General features: G+C 62.6%; 1 protein-coding gene across 5 annotated transcripts; it reads right to left on the reverse strand.

The window, feature by feature from the left end:
* Nucleotides 1-287: 287 nt before the first annotated feature.
* CDIP1 (cell death inducing p53 target 1) lies at nt 288-15,176 on the reverse strand. 5 transcript variants are annotated; one of them, XM_061993059.1, is made up of 6 exons: nt 15,119-15,176; nt 2,762-2,854; nt 2,334-2,422; nt 2,098-2,244; nt 1,144-1,405; nt 288-843 (listed from the first exon to the last, which is right to left on the reverse strand). In XM_061993059.1, the coding sequence occupies exons 3-6, from the start codon at nt 2,416-2,418 to the stop codon at nt 732-734; spliced, it is 606 nt and encodes a 201-aa protein (XP_061849043.1). In that variant the 5' UTR covers nt 2,419-2,422; nt 2,762-2,854; nt 15,119-15,176; the 3' UTR covers nt 288-731. The 5 variants fall into 5 exon arrangements, with proteins under 5 accessions (XP_061849043.1, XP_061849038.1, XP_061849039.1 ...); XM_061993054.1 differs by having other exon boundaries at nt 1,144-1,408; XM_061993055.1 differs by lacking the exon at nt 15,119-15,176 and adding an exon at nt 13,588-14,102 and having other exon boundaries at nt 1,144-1,408.
* Between the last annotated feature and the right edge of the window lie 2,744 nt (nt 15,177-17,920).

The raw sequence follows: 17,920 nt of genomic DNA on the forward strand, positions 1-17,920 counted from the left end.
GCTCTGGGGACAGGGCTGGGGGCACACAGCAGCCCTGGCTGTGTGCTGGGCTTGGGAATGGAGCACCCTTGTGCCTTCTTCCAGCCCAGCTGGGGGCAAGGGAGCTTTCCTGCTCTTTCCCAAGCGCTGGGGCACAAGGATGGGGGTTGCCTCAGGGGCAGAGCTGGGGCTGCTCAGTGCAGGGGAGGGCAGGGAAAGCTGGTACCCTGGCCCCTCATCCTCAGCCCCCCAGGGGCAGCTGTGCAGGGGCTGGGGAGCAGGGCAGGAGCAAAGCTGTACCCAGAGGCGAGGGTTGGTCATTTATTTACATAAAAACACTGAGCAGTGCTGCGGTTCCACCCGTGAGCCGGGAGCAGCCCCCGGGCCGGGGGGCTGTGTTGGGGCCCCTGCCCAGCCCCCTCCGGGGAGGAGCTGCCCCAGCCCCGCGGGACAGGGACGGGGCTCCCGGCGCTCAGCTACAACTAAACCCCTCTCCCACATGCACGGGGAGACCCCGGCGGGGGCGGCGGCGGGAGCCTCATGCGAGCGGGATGCAGTGGGCAGGGAAGGGCCGGGGCTGCCCGGGGGGCGGCACATGCGGCGGGGCTGGGGCCCAGCACGGCGCGGGGGGCACAGCTCCGTCCCTCAGCGCCCCGCTCCCTCCCCGGCCTGCCCCGGAGCCGGCCCCGCGGGGAGCAGAGCTGCGGCGGGGCCGGGACGCGGGGCGAAGCCGAGGGGCCGCGCTGGGGCCGTCAGCACATGCGCTTGTAGGTGTAGATGTAAGCCTTGCAGTTGGGACACGTGTGCGTCACGTCCTTGAAGTCGTCGAACAGGCAGGGGATGAGGCAGCAGCACAGGTCACACCTGCATGGAGGGGCCGTGTGCTGGGGCATGGGCACACAGCCTGGCACCGCCTCGGGAGCCCACCCAGACCCCCCATGTGCCCCATCGCCGCTGGGGCATGGGCACGCAGCCCAGCACCGCCTCGGGAGCCCACCCAGACCCCCCACCCAGACCCCCGTGTGCCCCATCGCCGCTGGGGCATGGGCACGCAGCCCGGCACCGCCTCGGGAGCCCACTCAGACCCCCCACCCAGACCCCCGTGTGCCCCATCGCCGCTGGGGGGCCGCGAAGAGCAGCCGAGGCCCTGCCCGCGGCACCTACCCCACGAAGCAGCAGAAGAAGCCGAGGAGGAAGCTCATGAGCCCGATCTCGTAGGTGATCTTGGTGGTGATGGCTTGCTGGCAGTGGGGACACACCGTCTGCACCGGGGCGGCCTGGAACATCTCCCCCTGCAGCACCGTCACGGTGGTGGCGGCTCCGGACGGGACCAGCACCGTGGCCGAGTGGCCGCCGGGAGAGGGGTAGTGTCCCGGGGCAGGGTAGTAGCCCATGGGGGGGTGAGGGCCTGGGGGCGGGTAGTAACCTGCTGGGAACAACAAAGGGGCGCAGGTGGATGGCTCCGTGTGCTGTGGGGACAGGGGCTGCCCCCCACACTCCCCCAGACCCCCTGTGCCAGGGGGGTCTGTGCCCTCGCCCCATCCCGGGACCCCGTGTGCCAGGGGGTCTGTGCCCTCGCCCCATCCCAGGCTCCCCCAGCAGCCCTCACCCAGGGACCCCCTGTGCCAGGGGGGTCTGTGCCCTCGCCCCATCCCGGGACCCCGTGTGCCAGGGGGTCTGTGCCCTCGCCCCCATCCCAGGCCCCCCAGCAGCCCTCACCCAGGGACCCCCTGTGCCAGGGGGGTCTGTGCCCTCACCCCTGTCCCAGCCCCCCCAGCAGCCCTCACCCAGGGACCCCCTGTGCCAGGGGGGTCTGTGCTCTCACCCCCGTCCCAGGCTCCCCCAGCAGCCCTCACCCAGAGACCCCCTGTGCCAGGGGGGTCTGTGCCCTCACCCCTGTCCCAGCACCCCCAGCAGCCCTCACCCAGAGACCCCCTGTGCCAGGGGGGTCTGTGCCCTCACCCCCATCCCAGCCCCCCCAGCAGCCCTCACCCAGGGACCCCCTGTGCCAGAGGGGTCTGTGCCCTCGCCCCATCCCAGCCCCCCCAGCAGCCCTCCCCGGGGACTCCCTGGGCCAGGGGGTGTGTGCCCTCGCCCCAAGCCCCCCTCAGCACTCACCCGGCGGCACGTAGGGCCCGGCGCTGTCTGTGGGCATGTGGGGGGGCACAAACCCCGGCTGCGAGGGCGGCTCGTACGGGGGGGGCCCGAACTCAGGCGGGGGGATGGGGACCCCCTGGGGTTGTCCCACCACGGGGGTGACGCCGTCTGGAAGGAAAAGCCGAGTAGGGGCAGGGGCAGGAGGCAGCAGAGCGCAGGGGGGCACAGCCCGGGGGCTCCCACCCCCAGCCCCGTACCTGCCGCTGCGGGGGGGCCGTGCTTCTCCTCCATCAGCGGGGCCGAGGGGCCGCCGGGGTACGGCGGCGGGGGGTCGCTGGCCATGGCCCTGCAGGGACACAGCCTTCAGCACAGCTCGGGGAGGGCCTCAGCACCCTCCCCAGGCAGGAACAGGGCCCCGAAGCTGGGCAGGATTCGGCCCAGGCAGGGACTCTGCCTGAGCCCTTCCCACCAGCACGGGGCTGGCTCAGGGGCTGGGCTGGGGGGCTGCCAAGTGCCCGGCCCCAGAGATGGGGAGAGCTGCCCACAGCCCCCCAACACCACCCTGAGGGGATGGAGAGACCCCCGAGCCTGGAACCCGCGCTCTGGGCTGGAGGACGCAGCCCCCAGAGCACTGTGAGGTCTATACCGGCTGCAGACCTGGTTTTACCCGGGGGAAAGTCAGTACCTGTCCCTGAAGCAAGGAGCTCAGAGCCCTGGCACAGCTGTGAACCTGTCGTGCTGAGCAGCGCTGGCCAGGAGCCACGTCACCCCACGGGGGCTGTGGGAGAGGAGACAGTTACCAGGAGGGCTGCGGCCCCAGACCCCTCCTGTCCCAGGGCTGGTGCAGGCGGGAACCTCCCCACGTGTCTCCTCGATGGTGGCACCAGGCTGTGTCCTGGGCACGTGGCACAGCCCCACGACACGCTCCAGGCACCGGGGCAGTGCTGTGGTGGCATCAGGGACCCCCATGCCCCTGTTTGCTCACAGCTGGCAGGATGGGACTGAGGCTGTTTGCTCGGGGCCTGGGGCCATGAGGCCTGAGCAGCCATCCCAGCCTGTCCCTGGCCCTTCCTCTCCTCCAGCCAGGTCACTGTGCTGCAAGGACGGTGCTTTCTCAGCCAAGTGCTAATGAGCAGGAGAACCCCCCCAGCCCACAGAGAGCCCAGAGACACAGCCAGGGCAGCTCTGGAGCACTGAGAAGGCGCAGGGCAGGGCCAGCCCTCCCTGACCTGCTTGGCTTTGCTTTGGTCTGCTGCTGGAGGAGCACAGGGACCCTCAGAGCAGCACCATCACTGCTCATCCCCCCAGGAGCTGTGCAAAGCCCTGGCAGCAGAGGGTCTCCCCATGATGTCCCTGTTTCTCCCCAGAGGTTTGGAGTGTGTCAGGCACACAGCTCCACAGTGTCCTGGGGAGGGGACTGCAGGGGTCCCCTCCTGCTTCTCTCTCCAGTTTGCTCCTGTGAGCTGATGGCTGCAGCAGGGCTGGCAGAGCAGCCAGCCAGAGGAAAGCCCCCGAGCGCATTGCAGAGCCCTCCTCCTCCTCCTCCTCCTCCTTCAGTGACCTACAAAGCTACAAACTCGGCTGTGCTTTTTAGCTTCACTGGGGGTATAAAGGAAAGAACTTGCCTTCTGAAAGCAGCCAGGCCCCAGCCTGTCCTGTGCCAGCCCCACACAGAGCACCCTGAGCCTCCTGTGCCAGCCCAGCCCACGGCTCTTCTGAGGGAACAGAGCTCCCCCCACGACTGCTCAGGTGCTTCCCATAGCATCTTCCAGCACTCCCTGGCCTTACAGCCTCCCTCATCACAGCAGCTGGTGAGACGGCTCAGATGAGCAGCCCAAGGCAATCCCAGTGCTCCAGAAACACCCCTCAGGTGCAGCAATGAGCCAGCACCGAGTCCCTGAGCCCTGCAGGAGAACAGCCCCGAGGGCAGCAGGTCCCACAGCCACTCTGCCCTGGCATGAAGGGAGCTGAGGGGCTGCAGAGCTGTGCTGCTCCTCCTTGGCACTCAGTGGCTCTTCATGCAATATTCTGCTTATTGAGAGAGAGCTGTGAAGAGCAAGATGTTGGCTGTGAGCCCTATTCCAGGAGCAGGAGAGGCCTGATGCTTTTAAGCCTCTCTGCAGCCGTTTCTCCTGGGCACGAGGGGCTGTTGCCACCAGCTGAAAGATCACAGGACAGATGAAAGGGCATGTTCAGGCTCCAGCTGCACTGGGGCTTTGCAGGTACCATGTGTTACGATGGTACTGACCAAAATGGACACAGGGACTCGGGACAGACCTCAAAAAGGATGTTACAGGCACCAGAGCTGGGGAGGGGCTGAGGGAATGAGCCTGGAGGAGGCTGAGGGCAGCCAGCAGCACTCTGACACTCCCTGCCAGGAGGCTGCAGGGAGCTGAGGGTCAGTCTCTTCTCTCCAGTAATGCACACCTGGTTGTATTCCTGTGTGATCTGATCTAGGTGAACCTGCTTGAGCAGGGGAGTTGGACTAAATGATCTCTAAAGGTCCCTTCCAACCCCCACCATTCTGGGATTCTGTGACAAGAGGCAATGGGCTGCAGCTGCCCCAGGGGAGGCTGAGGCTGGAGCTGAGGCACAACTGTTTCCCTGAGAGGGGTGTGAGCCCCTGTGCCAGGCTGCCCAGGGAGCTGGGGGAGTGCCCAGCCCTGGAGGGATCCCAAAGGCGTGGGGTGAGGTGCTGAGGGCTGTGGGTCAGTGCTGGGCTGGGCAGGGTGAGGGCAGGGCTGGGACTGCAGCAGCTTCAGGGGCTTTAACAACCTGAACGACTCTGTGGTTCTGGAAGTTTCTGTGCCTGAGGAGAGCTCAGCAGCAGAAGGCTGATGGGGGCCAATCACTTTCTGTGCCTCACTTGGGAAGGGCTGTGCTCTGCCCATCATCTGATGGGGGCTCGTTACTGACCAGGTGTGGCTTGTTAACTCCTGTGTTACTGAAGAGGGGTCAGAGAGCCCTGCCAGCTGCACAGAGGCTTGTTTACCCCATCCCAGGTTTGGGGACTCACTGACCAGAATAACAACGTGTTAGAGAAGATTGTGTATGAGTGGGGTGCAGGACGTGCTGCTGTGTGGAGCCACCCCCAGCTCTGCACAGACACACACGAGCCCTGCTCTGACTCTGGAGCCTGGCCCGTGGCACACAGGCCATGGATCTGCTTCTTGGGTGTGGAATTGCCCTGAGAACCACAGCAGATAGATCACAGTGGTCCTTATTAGGTACCTGAAGTTAAGTTGTACTGATCAAGGCAACATCCCTCACAGAACAGCCAGGAGCTTGTGGACCTACTGGTAAAGGTTCTAAAGAAGCAGCCAACGTGGCAGAGAGAAGCAAGGGCTGGGTGTCCTTAGCTGAGCTGCCAACATCACACCCACAGCTCAAACAGCCCCTGCCCAGTGAAGACCCTTCCCTTGGGCACACAGTGAGATGATTACAGCAGCCATATCGTCATTGCAGCAGATCACCAATGCAGGGGAGGGTGTGAATTGTGTAACTGGTGTGTACAAACAGCATCACCACCCAGCACCTGAAACAGCATCACCACCCAGCACCTGGGGCTGTGCAGCCCTCAAACACAGCTCAGTCTCTGCACAGTGGGCACCAACCTGCCCTCGGGGCAGCGGTTCTGGCACCCAGCTGGGGCTGCCCAGAGGCTCTGCTCCCTGGGGGACAACCTATGAACTGCAGGATGAAGGAACATGGCCTGGAATGGAATGGGTGAGCTGTAATCCAGTTTTACACGTGGTGGTGTTTTGTTGGGTAAATGGGATTAAATCCCTGACCTGGGGCTGGTTTTAGCACTGAGAAATGATCCTGAGACCAGCAAAGGAGCTGGTGGTGTCTGACTGGAATGTGTTAACCATGACAGAAGAGGGGAAGATGATACAGAGGTGTTGTTCTGCATGGAGCACAGGGAAATGATGTTAAGAGGCAGAAGCTCAAAGGGCTTTTCCACCCCAGATGGTTCTGGGAGCAGTGCTGGGTCACCCTCACTCCAGCACAGGACCCTCGGCCCGGGGCTGCAGCAGCCTTGGAGCAGCCTTGGCTCACACTCAGTGACGTTGGCACTTCAGAAGCTGCTGCTGCACAGCTTTTGGAGCTCTTCCCCCACAGAACAACTACTCCTGGTGTTTAGGAAAGGAGAAGACACACTGAAGTTAATACGTAAGAGGAAAGGATGTGGCCACTTCCAGCTTGGTTGCACATCAGACACATTTCAGCTTCCAGGCTTCTGTAAATACATCTTTCAAAGCAAAGCTGGGAGCTCTGCAGGAGCCAGGCTCCCTCCCTTCAAACAGGGACCAGCCTGGGGCCAACACCACCCCAGCTTTCCTGGCCCCAGGAGAAACACCTGTGTGGCCCAGGGTTCTGCCTGCTGCAGGAACAGGGAAAGTGACACAGATGAGCTGGGTGTGAGCACAACAGCAGGTAAGGAGCTGGCAAATGCCATTTGGCTGAAGGCCTGGGACCCTTTAAAACAACTGTGAGGGTGGCAAGAAGAGACTGAACGGATCAGGGTGGGCTGAGGGGTGGACAGAGTGGTACCCTGCCCACGGTATCACAGCTGCCCTCCCGCACAAGGGCAGCCTGGAGCTGTCTGAAGCCGTGCCCAGGCTGGTGCTGAGCCAGGCAGGGCTGCTGCCCTCGCTCTGCCTGCGCCTGGCAGGGACGGGGCTCCTCAGGGCACCGCGAGTGAGGCAGGGCAGAAGCAGCCTTGCAAACCCAGGGCTGCCCGAGGAGGTGGGTGTTCACCCCTCCATCAGCTCCAGCACACAGCCAGAGCTGCTGCTCTGCCCAGCAGCCTGTCCTCTGCAGCAGCACCCTCCCTGCAGCCGTCTGCCTCGGGACCTGGGGCGCGCCGCCTCACCTTGTGTGTGCCACAGGAACCCAGAGGCAAAGCGACCACGAGCAGGCTCCAGGACACCAGCTGCTGTGTCCAAAGAGATTTCTCAGGGCAGTAAATCCTCAGCACAATCAGATAATGACGCAGCTCAGGCTCAGCTGTCCTCAGCCAGAGACTCAAATTACTGCTTGGTGCAGCTTGGTGATGAGGAAAACCCGACACTAAATCCCCTGCTTCAGGCAGAGGATTGAGCTGCAGCACCCACAGAGTGGGGAGCAGTGTCTGCTCTGGGATCCTCTCCAGCCCTGCTCCCTCCAGATGGGCTGGCCCAGTGCTGCTTGGCTCTGCAGGTCCTGGCTGCAGAAACAGCACTGACAGGGCCTGCAGAACCTGAGCATTTAAAGGAAAAACAGCCAAAAGGAAAGGAGGGAGCTGGGACAGCTCTTCTGCCCTCTGCTGTGGGTTCCCAAGCCACAGCACACAGCTGCAGGAGGCACTATGTCTACAGAGCTCACCCTGTGCCTGCAGAGCCCACCCCATGCCTGCAGAGCCCACCCTGTGCCTGCACAGCTAACCATGTACTTCAGAGCCCACCCTGTGCCTGCACAGCTAACCATGTACTTCAGAGCTCACCCTGTGCCTGCAGAGCCCACCCTGTGCCTGCACAGCTAACCATGTACTTCAGAGCTCACCCTGTGCCTGCAGAGCCCACCCTGTGCCTGCACAGCTAACCATGTACTTCAGAGTTCACCCTATGCCTGCAGAGCTCACCCTGTGCCTGCAGAGCCCACCTTGTGCCTGCACAGCTAACCATGTACCTCAGAGCTCACCCTGTGCCTTCAAGACATTTAAACAAACCACAAGAGCCCCAGCTGGAGGAGCCTGGGAGCAAGCACAAGTCCCTGAGGCAGTGGGGCAGAGGCTCCACAGTTCACTGCTATGCACAACCACACTCCGCAGCCCCGCTCTGATGGCAGCGTGTGACAGAGGCCTGGGCAGGAGCTGGGGCACAGGACAGGGCAGCAGGACAGGAGCTGATGAGCACAGGCTGGTTCCACACTGCACTCGGGTTCCAGCCACACTTGGTCTGCACTGACTGCCTGGCCCAGGGCGCTCGTTGGTGCTCCAGAGCGTTGTGTGACTTGAGCCTCAGTTTGCAGCACCAAACCCGACCCTCTGTGCTGAACAAAGCCCTGTGAGGAGCAGCTCCAGACCTGCCCCAGGACCCCCGTGTGCCCTGACTTCCACTTGTCACCAGCCACAAGCCTGCAGCACCCCGAGCGCAGGCCCCAGCCCCAGCGCACGTGGAGCATCACCACAGCCACTCTGTGCTCAGGAAGGCTGATCTGCTCTGGCAGGGAATGGCCCCAGAGCCTCTCTGCACAGAAAAGCTTTTATCTGGGTTGGCTTGACAACAATCCAGCGTGTCCAAAGCTGTGGGGGGACGCTGCAGAACCCTCCCCTTGTGCCTTTAGCCCTCTGGTACTTTCTCCCCAGCACCCTCCCTGGGTAACCAGAGGCACTGAGCAAACACGAGGTGCCTCTGCTGGGTGTTTAAAGGCAACGGGATTGTCAATGCAAAACAACAGCTCTGGCTGGTTCCCCCTCACCACAGCTTGGCAGGCAGAGCTGCTCTAAGTGCAGCCCAAGCCCAGCAGAGGTGCCTTTGCACGCTGGCTTCCCGCCGGGTACCTGCGTGGCCGGGGCTGGGAACGGGTCTCTCCCTGCACAGCCCCCAGAGGAACAGACCCAGGGGAAAGCTGGAAGCCTTCTGTGTTAAACAGCTGAGTGACTGCGTGGTGATGCATCTCAGAGACAGCATCCTTCAGATTCCCAGCCCCTCTCTGCCAGCTGGGAGCGGGGCAACAAGTAATTAAAGCCACCAGAAAGCTTTTAGTCGTTGTTCTTAAACTCCAGGTTAGATTTCCCCCTGACTTGTGAAAGTACAGAGGTGGCACACACACAAAGCCACACCACCACAGAACAGGCTGGAACAGACCTCTAAGATCACCCAGTGCAACCACTAAGCACAAAGAAGTGACCCTCACCTGCATCCACCCGGTGCCAGGTCACTGCAGAGCCAACTGCAGCCCCTGGGGACCACAGGGACCAAACCCAGGGGGTCTGAGCCTCACCACAGCCTTAGGAGTGTCACCTCCATCCTGCTGCTGAGGAAAAGCTGCTGCTGCACAAGGTGCACAGCCTGGCTCAGGCCTGAGGGACACGTGGTGGTGTCAGCTATCGGGGATGATTCAGTCACTCGGGATCAAGGCACAATCCAGAGGGAAGCAGAGCACTGGGAGAGGCCAGAGGAGAAAACGCCCCCAAAGCAACACAACACTGCCCTTGTTCCTGCCTGTCAGGAACTGCTGTCCCAAGAATAGCCTGTTCAGAAGGCAGGACACTGAGAGCAGCAGGGGAAGGGCTGAGTCATGGCTGGCTGGGAGGAAAAAAAGCCCCACAACAAAACAACCCGAAAGGAAGGAGGGAAAACATGGGCAGCAGCTGTCCTGGGGAGGGGAGAGGCAAGGCAGAACGTGTTAGCCAAGCTGTATGTTGAGAAGCTCTGCATACACACAGCAGTGCCATAAAAAGCAGATGACCCTGCTCCAGCTCCTGGGAGCACATTTAGCTCTGGCTGAGTCAGGCAAAGCTGGTGGTGCTGCCCAACACCCCAAACCACTCCCTGCTCACACCTCCATCGCTGCCTTTGCTCCTTCCCCCACAGCATCAGCATCCCACCACCATAAAGCCTGGACAGATGCTTTCCTGAAGCGTTCCAGAGGTGCAGCCCGTTGCAGGGATGCTCCCAGCAGAGGGTGAGGAGCCGTCTCCCTTCCCACACTGGAAGCACGACCCAGACGAGTTCCCTACGGCTCTGCCAACGAGCAGGAGACCAGAGCTGCCTCCTCACAGCCTCCTGGCGCTGCCCAGCGAGCCCCAGGACGGCCAGGCTGTGGCTGGGTGCTGCTCAAGTCTTCCCCCGTGACAATCTTTGTTCTGTGACCTAAATGAAATCGATTTTCCAATCATCTCCCCACCGAAGGTCCTTCCCTCACCCAGCGCCCCAGGGCTGAGCGCTGCGCTCCAGCTGCAGGAGGAAGCACAGAGCATCTCTCTGACACAATTGCTCAGCAACCCCTCACAGACCAGGGGAGGGGCTGTATCTTTTCAACCCAGTAACTGCTTCCAGACACCCTTGGAAACGCCCCATCCCATTTGTTTTATCTTGCACTGTGAGGTGCTGTCAGATCCAAGCTGCAAAGGTAAGCAGTGGAAAGACCCTTTGCTGCCATCCCTGCCGTGCCCAGCCCTGGCAGGGAGCCTGTGCTCACCTGCAACCACCCCTCAGCCACCTCACCTGGGCCCAGTGGAAGGTTCAGGAGCCAAGTGTTCTCAGTCAGGGCTCCCTTTGGGAAGGTACCAGCAGCAGATGCTGTTTTGGGGTGACACTGGCTGAGATGTGGCCGAGGTGAGGAGCGTGCTGTGAGCATGTGCAGCCCCACTGCAAGGAACAGCGAGCCTCTGGGCTTTTCCTCTACACACCTGCAAAGTCCTTTCACTTCTAGTGGGCTGCATTTCTGTTTTTTTTCAGGGAGCCAGCACACACCATGAGGGGAGCTCAGAGAGCCCAACTCGCCCCTCTGCAGCAGGCACAGAGCCTCTCCCTGCAGCCTGCACCCCAAACCTCCCACTGCCCATCCCAGGCAGGGCAGGGGATGTGTCCTGAGCAGGCAGCTCCCCCAGACTGAACCTCTTCCCAGCTCTGGGGCTGGCTGGCACAGCCACAGCTCCCTCACACGTACACCCAGCCCCGGCACTGAGTCCCGAAATGAGAGCTCAAGGAACTGTCCCAAAGCAAACAGGCTCTCGTGGTTCAAATTGTGGGTGAAATTCTTTCTCTCTGTGAGCAGGCAACACAAGCAGGACACAGAGATCAGCTCTAGCTGGAGCACAGGCTGTGCTTGCACCCCTGTGAGGGGTGATGGACGGCACTGCCCACTGTCAGCCGATGCAAGGCACAGCAGCAAGTGTGTAAACCTAAAGGCTCCCAGACCTGTTAACAGGCAGGCAGCCTGTCAGGGCAAGGCAGGGGGGATGTCTAAATGCAGAGACTTGTATCACAGAAGGCTCAGGGCTGTGGACAGGAGGGGATGTCTACCTGCACGTGGCTTGGGACAGAGGGATCACCACCTCAGCACAGCTCTCAGTCCAGAGAACTGGGCATGTCCCTCTTATGCACACAGAAGGTACAGGAAAGGTAACTATTACTGATGCAGAGCTGCTCCACTGATCACAGTTAGTAGGAGGGAAATACATTGCTTTGTTTGCCTGGAAAGACCCAGTGCCTGCCTGCCTGCCTTCCTCCCTTCCCCAGTGGCCTCAGGTTTCCCCACACTGAGATGGAGCACACATGGCCAGAGGCTGCTCCTCACAGCTCCCAGGGTGCTCATTACATTGCCACCTTTTGGGGGCATTTCTTGCATTTTCTGCCCAGAGAGCTCAGAACAAAGAGCTGCACTACAGCAGGGCCTGGCACGGGAGACAGACTGCACGAAGCAGCTTCCTCCCTGCCTCCATCTCCTGCCCAGCTCCATGGCCAGTGCAGCTCTGCTGTATTCTCCAGGCTCCCAGACATCCCCTTCTCACCACCACAAGTACAATATGTTTTACTGCAGCCACAAGGCAGCTCTGAATGCATGAGCCCAAAGCAAAGCTGCAAGAGGAGCCAAGGGTTTCCCTGAGCGTTTCGTGCCAGAAACAAGAGCTGCTCCTCTCCTGCCCTTATGCTGTTGAGAAAATGGACTGTGCTTTCTGACAGCATCTGTTCTAATGGCACTGCCTCAGATCAGAGGAGGAGATGCCCTTTGCAGAGCACCCAGAGCTTTGGCTGTGCAGGAGAACCCCACTGCTGCTCCCAGTGAGACAGACCCCGAGTGCTGCCTGGGAACGACGGGGCGGCAGCAGGGTGAGAATCACGTCCCACTGCGGGGGCTGCTCATGCACATCTGTGTCTGCAAACTTGGGTGCCTGGGTGCCCTGCTCTGGAATCTTCAGGAGAGCCACTCAGTTTCAGGTTTACTTTGACTGCAAAACAGCTGCAAAATCAGGTCCTAGAAGCAAAACTGAGCAAAAAGCCCCAAAGATCTGAGAAGGGCTGAAGCTCCCACGACAAACCACCACTTTTACTGCACTGGGATGAAGGGAAGAGCACTGTACAATTCAAATCTGTCCTTTTCCAACACCACTGACTGCTGCTGAGAGCCCAGAGGCACACCAGCATCCACCTGTGTTCTTCCAGCTCCCCGTCCTCCCTGTTCCCAGCAGCTTTGCCCAGCTCAGTCTGGGACAACGCCTCCTCTCCGCAGCGTGATGAGAAGCTGGCACACCTGCCTAGAGGCTCAAAGCTCTGTTCAGTCCTGCTGCCTTTATTTTCATGTCCATACCATGCAAACCCCTCCTTGCCTGGCCTGGCAGCCCTCAGTCTCTTCCTCAGCTGGGTGTGAAGCTGCCTGAGCGTGTGCCCCACGCGGTGAGGCCACGGCTGTGGTGCTGCCAGCAGAACTCATGCACTGACCCCTTGCAGATCCTACAAAAAACACCAGTAAAGAGTTAAAACCCCCTCCTTACAACCCAGGATATCCTCTCCGGACCAGCTATAAGAAACATGGGGCTTTGCAACAGTACCACAAACAGATTCCATACTTCTCTTTAGCCACAAGCAAACCAGCAGCCTTGGATCAGAGCAGGCACCAGAAGCCTCCTTCCAAAACCACTCCTCCTCATGCTGGAAGATCTCTGCATCCACCACATCCTTCAAACACAAGTACTTATCCATTAAATTCACAGCTTAAGGGGAAAGAAGAAGACCACCTTTTACAGAATGAAGTGACTTCCATCCCTCCTGCTGCTGTGTGAGCGAGTGGCACCGGCGATGGGAGCACTTCTGCAGGTGACAACACTGTGTCAAGGACCCAAATATCCCCCTGAAACATACACAAGGTGGGTTCTGTGGACAGGCTCTGGTCCAGCCCCTGCCTGAAGGCCCTGCAGCGACAGGAGCGTGTGCCTGCCGTGCTCCAGCCAGAAGGAAAGCAGCAGCCGCGCTTTGCAGCACCACGGCATCTCCCACGCACAGAAAGCACCAGCTGCTCTGGAACCGAGCTTCAAAAACATGCTCAGGAGCCAAAGCAAGGTGCTGGGGGAGAGACTCTCCCTCCTGTCACAGCAGCAGCCGAGACACAGCTCCAGTCAGAACGGGAACACCGGGAGCTGCGTTTCAGAGCTGGGTTTCACGGCTGGGACCTGTTGAGGGAAGGCAGCAGCAAACTCGAGCAGGGTCTTCTGCCTTCTTCAGAGGGGCTTGGGTTCTGAAAAAGAAGCTCCCTCTCTGTTAACTGCCCCAGTCACACCCACAGCACGATCTTTTGGTCCTCAGCAGGGGAACAGGCACAGCCCCTCTCCAGAGAGCACACGGCAGCCCCCGTGCCCGTGCCACGGCTGCTGCAGAGGGCTCAGCACCTTTGCTGCACTGGGCATCGCTGGGGGAGCCTGGGGGCGCTGCTCCAACACCCTGCCCTTGTTAGAGCTTCATCCCCGCTCCCTGCTCAAGCCAACAGACAGCCTGGCATCCCTTCCTAAACCTGCTGCCTCCCTACCTCCAAGCAGGAATCCTTTCCTCGCCTGACACCCCCGGAGAGCGGCGCAGGGCCGTGGCTGAGGACGTCACCACAGCACCTAGGCAGAGAAGCCTTTGGCAAAGGGAAATGTTCCCACACTGCCCCGAGTTCGTTTAGTTCCTAAAGACAAAGGAATGACAAGTGATGGTTGTGGAGAAGGCCCCGTCTCCCTGGCTGCCCGCTCCACTCACACTCTGCAAGGCAGAAGGAAGGGCCCCTGCTGACATGAAAGCCCCGTGTCAAGCACGCTGGTTGGAAGGCAGCAAGCAGGAGGGAATCTGGCACCTTCACAAAGTGTTTCTCAGCAAGTTTCGCTCACAGCCCCAAACCACTATAGTTACCACTTAAAATGTCTCTACTTAAACCCAATGTGCCTGACCCAGGCGATACCACCGGGTATTTTAGGCTCAGCCCGGACTGTGACAACCACCAGCCCCTTCACCAGGTCTTGTTGGTGCAAGACCAGCTCTGAACGGCGCACCCAGGGGCACACACCCCCACCTGCAGCCCCTGCAGCCGCTTAACCTTGAGCACGGCTCCTGCAGCCGGTGCAGGGGCACAGGCACGGCGGTGTCCAGCGCAGCCTGCCGGCTCCCGGCCCTGCACGGCCGCGGGGCTCTGCGCGGGCACCTTCCGCAGCGACCGCAACCCGCCGTGCCGCCCTGGCTGCTCCCAGTGCCCCGGGACGCACAGTCTCACCGCTCCAACGGCTAAAGCCCTCCCACTGCCTCAGCAGCGTCGGTTGTCGCGCTGCCCGTTACAGCGTGAGCTGCCCTCGCTCGGTGCCCACGGCAGCACCATCCCCACCGCCGTCATCACTCCTCTGCCTGCTCATCCCTCAGCTCCCTCCTCCAGCACGGGCTGGGCGCTGCTGGCCGCAGCTCACGGCTGCCGAGGGGCTCCGGGAAGCGCACCCCGCGGTCCCCAGGCCCGGCTCTCTCCTTCCCCGGGGCCGTGCGGGCAGCGCATCGCCCCGGCCGCCGTCTCCGCGGGCCGCTCCGGCCGGGAGCGCTCTCCTTACAGCGGAAAGCCTTTGCCCGGGCGCACCCGGTTTTCCACCCGATTAGATTTCAGCGCCGTGCTCCAGCGCTCCCCCGCGGCCCCGCCGCGGCCCTCCCCCGCTGCCGAGCGCCCGGAGCACCCCGCGGCACCGTGTGCGCAGCCCGAGGCCGGGGCTGCCGCCGCCGCCGCCCCGTCCGGCCGTCGCTGGGCCCCGGGGCCGTGCGGGCCGCAGCGGAGCCGCGGCGGAGCAGCGCCGTGCCCCCGGCCCGGGGCCGCCAGGGCCCTCCTTCAGGGTCCGTCCTTCCGTCCCCCGGCAGCAGCGGCTCCCCCCCGCGCTCGCCGGCCCCGCCGCCGCAGCTTGGCCCCGTCGCCGGGCGGCCTGTGCGGGGCTGCGCGGGGCTGTGCGGGGCTGTGCGGGGCTGTGCGGCCGCCGGCCCCCACCGGCCTCTCCGTGCGGCCCCGGTGCCTCCCCCCGAGCCCAGCCCGAGCCCCGCGGGGACGCACGTACCGAGCTGCTGACGGCAACGGCGGCTCCGGCACCTGCCCGCGGCGCGGCGCGGGGCGGGCCGGGGCGGGCCGGGGCGGGCCGGGGCGGCGCTGGGGGGCGGCGCTGGGGCACGGGCGGGGCCGCTCCCCGCTCCGAGGCGATGTCGGAGTCAACTGCGGGTAACGGGCCGCCCCCGCGAGCTCCGCCGCCGCTGCGGGGCCGCTGAGGTGCGGGCGCTGCCCTGCAGCCCCTGGCAGGCTGTGCCCCGTGCCAGCTCCACCGCGGTCCTGCCCTTGCAGCGTGTGCTGCCCTGACACCGTCCTGCCCCCGGGCTGTGGCACCTGCTGCCCCAGCACCAGAGAGCCTGGCAAAGCGTGGAGGCACCTTCCCGGCTCCAGCGGCCCCAGCTCTCACGGGGACTAAGTAAAGAGCAGTATTTTAACTCAGCCGCTAGCCAGAGGTGGGTTTGGGCACTTCTCGGCTGACCCTGAGGCTCCAGCAATGCTTGCTCCGAGATTCACGTCTGTTGGGTCCCATCCAACCCTGGCACTGTGCCTGGGGGCTGAGGTCTCCCTGGGCTGGAGCACGCAGTCCCGCTGCCCCGGCAGGGACAGTGGCAGCCCCGGCAGCCTCCTCTCCTGCTGCTCCCTGCGGCACAGCGAGCGGCTGGGCTGTGGGTGGCAGGGCTGCCTCGCAGGAGGGCTGTCCCACCCCACGGCAGCGTCCCCAGGGCACAGACCCATCCTGTTTGGCTGTGGGAACACAATGTGTGCCATCAGAGCCATCTTCCACACTCCAGGCAGATGCTGCAGCGCAAGGATGAGTTCTAGAGCTCCATGGACACAGCCCTGGGCTGCCCAGGTGTGGTGATGCTGAGGCAGTCTGGGGAGCTCCATGGGCACAGCCCTGGGCTGCCCAGGTGTGGTGATGCTGAGGCAGTCTGGGGAGCTCCATGGGCACAGCCCTGGGCTGTCCAGGTGTGGTGATGCTGTGGAAGTCTGGGGAGCTCCATGGGCACATCTCTGGGCTGCCCAAGCGTGGTGATGCTGTGGCAGCCCTGTTGGGTCCCAGACACATCCACAAGCGCAGTGCTTGCTGCACACTATTTGGCCTCCCTTCCCTCCATGTGCCCCAGAACCCACGGGGACCCAGCACCACTGACCAAACCTGTGTTCCTCAGGTCATGGATATGATGCAGGAGATGCTCACCACTGTCTCCTCCATGAAAACCACCGTGGAAGGCTTTCAGGAGGAGCTGCAGCTCCTGAAGAACAGTTTCCAGCAGGTACATGCACAGGGCTGGAGAGCTCTCAGTAGAGGGGTTGGGGTCCCTGGGGGCCCATCATGCCTGGCCCTGCTGATCCCCCCATTCCCAGCCCCTCACTGCCTCTGGAGAGGTCTGGAGAAGGTGCAAGAGCAGCCAGTGTGGCAGGACAACAGCCTCCTCCTGCAGAGCATCCTGGATCAACTGGTGAGTGAGGGAAGCCCTGGCAGAGGGGCTGGGAGTGGGTGTCTGTGGCACCATGCACAGAGGCACTCAGTACTCAGTCCCTGGGACTGTCCCCAAGCTATCCCAGGTCAGGCTTTGGCAAATCTGTATGGGAAATGCTCTCCCAAGGGCTGTCCTGGCTGCAGGGACCTGCCTGGGCGAGCATCTGGCCCCACAAGCTTCTTCCGACATGGTTCACATCCCCTTCCCAGACACCAGAGCAGAGGCATCTGTCCTTGGGTGCCCTGTTGTCATGGCACCTCCACTGCTCTTGTCCCTCCTGCAGTGCCAGGATTTCACCCCTTTGGGTTTGAGGCCCTGGGAGACCCACAGTGCTGGGGATGGGATGGCACTGGGGGTGGTGGTGAGGTTTGGTGCTTCCCCCCCCTCCCAGGCTGCCCAGGCCCCGGGGCAGGGCAGAAGGGCTGATTCCTGTCCCGTGTCAGGTGGAGCTATGCCAGAGCTCTCTGTGCTGGGTGCCTGCTGCTGAGCTGAGTGCAGGCTCCTGGGTGCCAGGCCCCTCAGCTGGGGGCTGGCAGTGCCCCTTGGCTCTGGGGCAGCACAGGGCTCTCCTCTCTCCCCAGACCCTCAGGGGCTGCTTTGTTTCAGCAGCAGTCTGGCCAGGAGCTCAGTCCCGGGGCCCTGCGGGAGCTGCTCCGTGGTGCCCTGTGCAGGCTGAGCTGGCTGCTGCAGCAGCACGAGGCTGTGGGTCCCCTCTCAGCTGCCACAAGAGCCATCTCCAGCAGCAGGGGAGCACTGCCATCCCCGCTGTGCCAGGGCTGGTGGCTGGCGGGCCCATGCTCAGCCATCCCCTCTGGGTCCCCAAGGCACTCAGCCATCCCCTCTGTTCTCCGTCACGCTGGCAGGGATGTGGTCAGTACCCTCTGTGGCTCCCAGAGCTGGCCATGCCCAGGGCTCAGCAGCGGTACCTGGGGGCTCTGTAGCCATAAACCCACCTGGCTTTGAGGTGGCCCCGTGCAGGGGCACTGCCTGGAGCAAAGCCTTGCTCCCTGCTTTCAGCCAGCTCAGGGCCCTTGGAGGACATGGCTGCCCGAGTGGAGCTGGTGCTGGGCGAGATGAGGGACCAGCAGGACAGAGGAGAGAAGGTGCCCAGAGCTGCCCAGGCCTTGTGGGCTGCCCAGGGCCTGGGGGCTGCGGCCCCCACACCCATTTGGCACAGAGACACTGGGGTATCACTTGGGATGTCCTTGCTGGTGGGTGCTGAGCAGCTGTCCCATGCTGCTGGTGGGTGCTGAGTGGCTGCCCCGTGCTGCTGGCATGTGCTGGAGGGTGCACAGGGAGCAGCAGGGCTGTGCCAGGCCAGTGTCTGCCTC

Source organism: Colius striatus, chromosome 3, assembly GCF_028858725.1.
Source record: "Colius striatus isolate bColStr4 chromosome 3, bColStr4.1.hap1, whole genome shotgun sequence".
NCBI lineage: Eukaryota > Metazoa > Chordata > Aves > Coliiformes > Coliidae > Colius > Colius striatus.

Bases quoted from the DNA above. Each gene is read 5' to 3' on its own strand.
- CDIP1 (XM_061993054.1), bottom strand. From the start codon at position 2,418: ATGGCCAGCGACCCCCCGCCGCCGTACCCCGGCGGCCCCTCGGCCCCG. The intron at 2,245-2,333 runs GTACGGGGCTGG...TTTTCCTTCCAG, and splicing joins CGGCCCCCCCGCAGCGGCAG to ACGGCGTCACCCCCGTGGTG. The intron at 1,409-2,097 runs GTGAGTGCTGAG...TGTTGTTCCCAG, and splicing joins CGGGCCCTACGTGCCGCCGG to CAGGTTACTACCCGCCCCCA.